A 2,545-nucleotide genomic window follows, 5' to 3' on the forward strand; every position below is an offset into this window, starting at 1 on the left:
AGGAGTGACAGGGCCCCTGCCCCTCCCCGCCTGCCGTGTGGGAGTTTTGGCAGGTCGGGAACAGAGTTTGCATTCACAGCCAGCTTCGGAGCCCAACACAAATAAATCTATAGCCAGGGGTTTGGAAAGCCATTTTCCTGTGTTTTATTTGGGTTTCCACTGTCTTTGCGCTTGGGTGAATGGTGCAAATTCATCCTCTATTGATACTGGGTAAGGCGCTAGCAGGGAAAACACCAGTGGGGGGGGGGGGATATTTCAGAGCCCTGAAGCCCTGAGTTCGGGTTTATTTAAACAAATCATCCACAGCACGGGCCCCTGGCTCATACCATGAAGGAAAACAGCCCCAGCACCTTCACACTTCAACCTGGGAGCTCTGGGCCGGTGTTCTCTCCCTCTCCAGACCTGGCATCTGATTTTCACGCTCATCCTTTGCATGAGGTCTAGAGCAGGGAGAGGAGGAGGAGGGAAGCCCTGAGTTCGGGTTTATTTAAACAAATCATCCACAGCACGGGCCCCTGGCTCATACCATGAAGGAAAACAGCCCCAGCACCTTCACACTTCAACCTGGGAGCTCTGGGCCGGTGTTCTCTCCCTCTCCAGACCTGGCATCTGATTTTCACGCTCATCCTTTGCATGAGGTCTAGAGCAGGGAGAGGAGGAGGAGGAGGCTGTTCCAAAGGCTCTGCAATGTGGGGAGACCCAGTCCTGAAATAAAACCTTTACTTGTGGACCAGTATGTCCTGGCAGGAGGCTGGATGCGATGTGGAGTTTGTAGGCAGAGCCAGCCCAGCCTGGAGCTGTCTCCTGGGGTCGCTGGGGTCTGGGTGGGTTACGCCCTAGAGGCAGAGCTCGTCGCCTCATAGCTGCTCCACACTTGATAATAACGGAGGATTATTTATATCACAAGGATTAATGGGGGATTAATTATATTCCAGTGCCACAGTTTGACATCACTATCCGGGAGTAGCAATTTGGGAGATTTAAGCCAGAACCTCAAGGTGTTTTTGCAGTGTGGGAAGGATTTTCAAAAACAGCAGCTTTTGGAGACAGTGGGCATTGATGGAAACGCCCCAGTCCCTGCTGTGGCCGTTCAGATTTTAAGACAAGATTTCCAGAGCACTAACCTTTTTCACCTTCTTCTTGAATAGTTTATTTCCTTCTTTTACTTCATCTTTCTGATTTCCAGTGCTCATGGGAGGAACCTAACCACTGGGAATGTCTAACTGGGATGGGTTAATATCATTAGTCCAAGACTAAACAGTAGTTTTGGATGCAGAGAGGTCATGAATGGTTGGAGAGGGGAAATAATTTGCTTCACCAGCTTAGACCAGAGAAACCCTGCAAGGCTGAAATCGAGCTGTAGGTAGCTGGGTTTGGAAGTGGCAGTGGGAGAAGCTGGAGCCATCTCCTACCTTTTTTCATTGCCGTAGGACTTCTGTGCAACTTTGGCATGAAGTATCAGTACCGTCTGGTCTGCCGGCAGCTGCAGGTACCTCCGCACACCGTCCCGAAGCAGGTTGGTTTGGTACGGGTTGGATCTACGAGACAGCGGTCCCCCAGCACTGCCCCACCACCCCGAGCTCCTCGCCTTGCCCCGCCAGCCCTGCACCGAGCCCCGAGCTCCCTCCATGTCCAGCCTTAACGGGGCAGGGAAGGGGGAGAGGCTTTCCCATGGGAAAGCTCTGGGGCTCAGAGAGCATCTCGGCTGCTGCAAGACAAGGGTTGGCATTGAAAAATAGAAAGTGGATAACTGAATAATGGCTTCATCGGTTTCCAATCAAACACACATAGGGCACTGCGTTTATAGCTCTGAAACATGCATTTCTAAGACTTCCAGTCCGACGCGATGGTGGCAGTGCTCTAATTGGTCATTAATTTGTCTTTCCCCCTGATGTGCCTGTTGCTGGATGGCTCTTTAGTTGCTTGCTGCTGAGCCGTGAGTGCAGCTGGGCATCTGCCACGCAAGGAGGAGCTGCTTGTCAGCTTCTGCAAGGGCTGTTGGGTGAAAATAGCTCCATTTGTCTCCAGGACCTAAGAAGAAGGTGGTTTTGCTGATTGTTTCTGCTCTATTAACTAGAAGGAGTTCCCATGCATCTGGAATTTAACTCTGCTGACTTAGTAGTTGGGTGTTAACCAGCTGGGGTAGGTCCAAGCCCGAGATGCCCTGCTCTGCCATCTGGGACACGTGGGCAAGAACGGGGGGACGAGAGGGGAGGGTTATGGGGTGTCTGCTGGGGAGAGTTTTTGTGGGGCTGACTTGCTTTCAGAGGGTGCTTCACCCATTTGAAGACCATCAGCTCCTGCCCTACCGAAAGCCCCTCATGTCCCCGAGTACTTTTGGCTGGACAAGAAGAAACCAGAGGAGAGGAAAGGGATGCTGTCCAGGCAGGAGCCTCTCATTGGCACGTCTGCCAACCTCTGGCATGTTGCAGCTGGGTACACTCAGGAGTCATTGCTCCTACCAAGGGGACCCGGCCTGGCTGGCTATGAAGAGGTCTTGACTTAAGCCTGAGCTCGCTTCTTCCATGTGCTGAGCTCCCTTGCC

At 52.4% G+C, this 2,545-nt stretch overlaps 1 protein-coding gene across 1 annotated transcript in view; it reads right to left on the reverse strand.

Moving 5' to 3' along the window:
* The window catches only part of RBPJL (recombination signal binding protein for immunoglobulin kappa J region-like), a 7,524-nt gene extending 5,201 nt beyond the window's left edge, over positions 1–2,323 (reverse strand). Inside the window, exons 1-2 of the mRNA XM_010081912.1 lie at positions 2,310–2,323; positions 1,413–1,538 (exon numbers count right to left, since the gene is read on the reverse strand). Of these exons, the coding sequence (XP_010080214.1) occupies positions 1,413–1,538; positions 2,310–2,323 (140 nt within the window). The remainder of the gene's footprint in view (positions 1–1,412; positions 1,539–2,309) is intronic.
* Positions 2,324–2,545: the final 222 nt, after the last annotated feature.

The sequence above is a fragment of the Pterocles gutturalis genome, unplaced genomic scaffold (genome assembly GCF_000699245.1).
Source record: "Pterocles gutturalis isolate BGI_N339 unplaced genomic scaffold, ASM69924v1 scaffold5994, whole genome shotgun sequence".
In the NCBI taxonomy this organism is placed as follows: Eukaryota; Metazoa; Chordata; class Aves; order Pterocliformes; family Pteroclidae; genus Pterocles; species Pterocles gutturalis.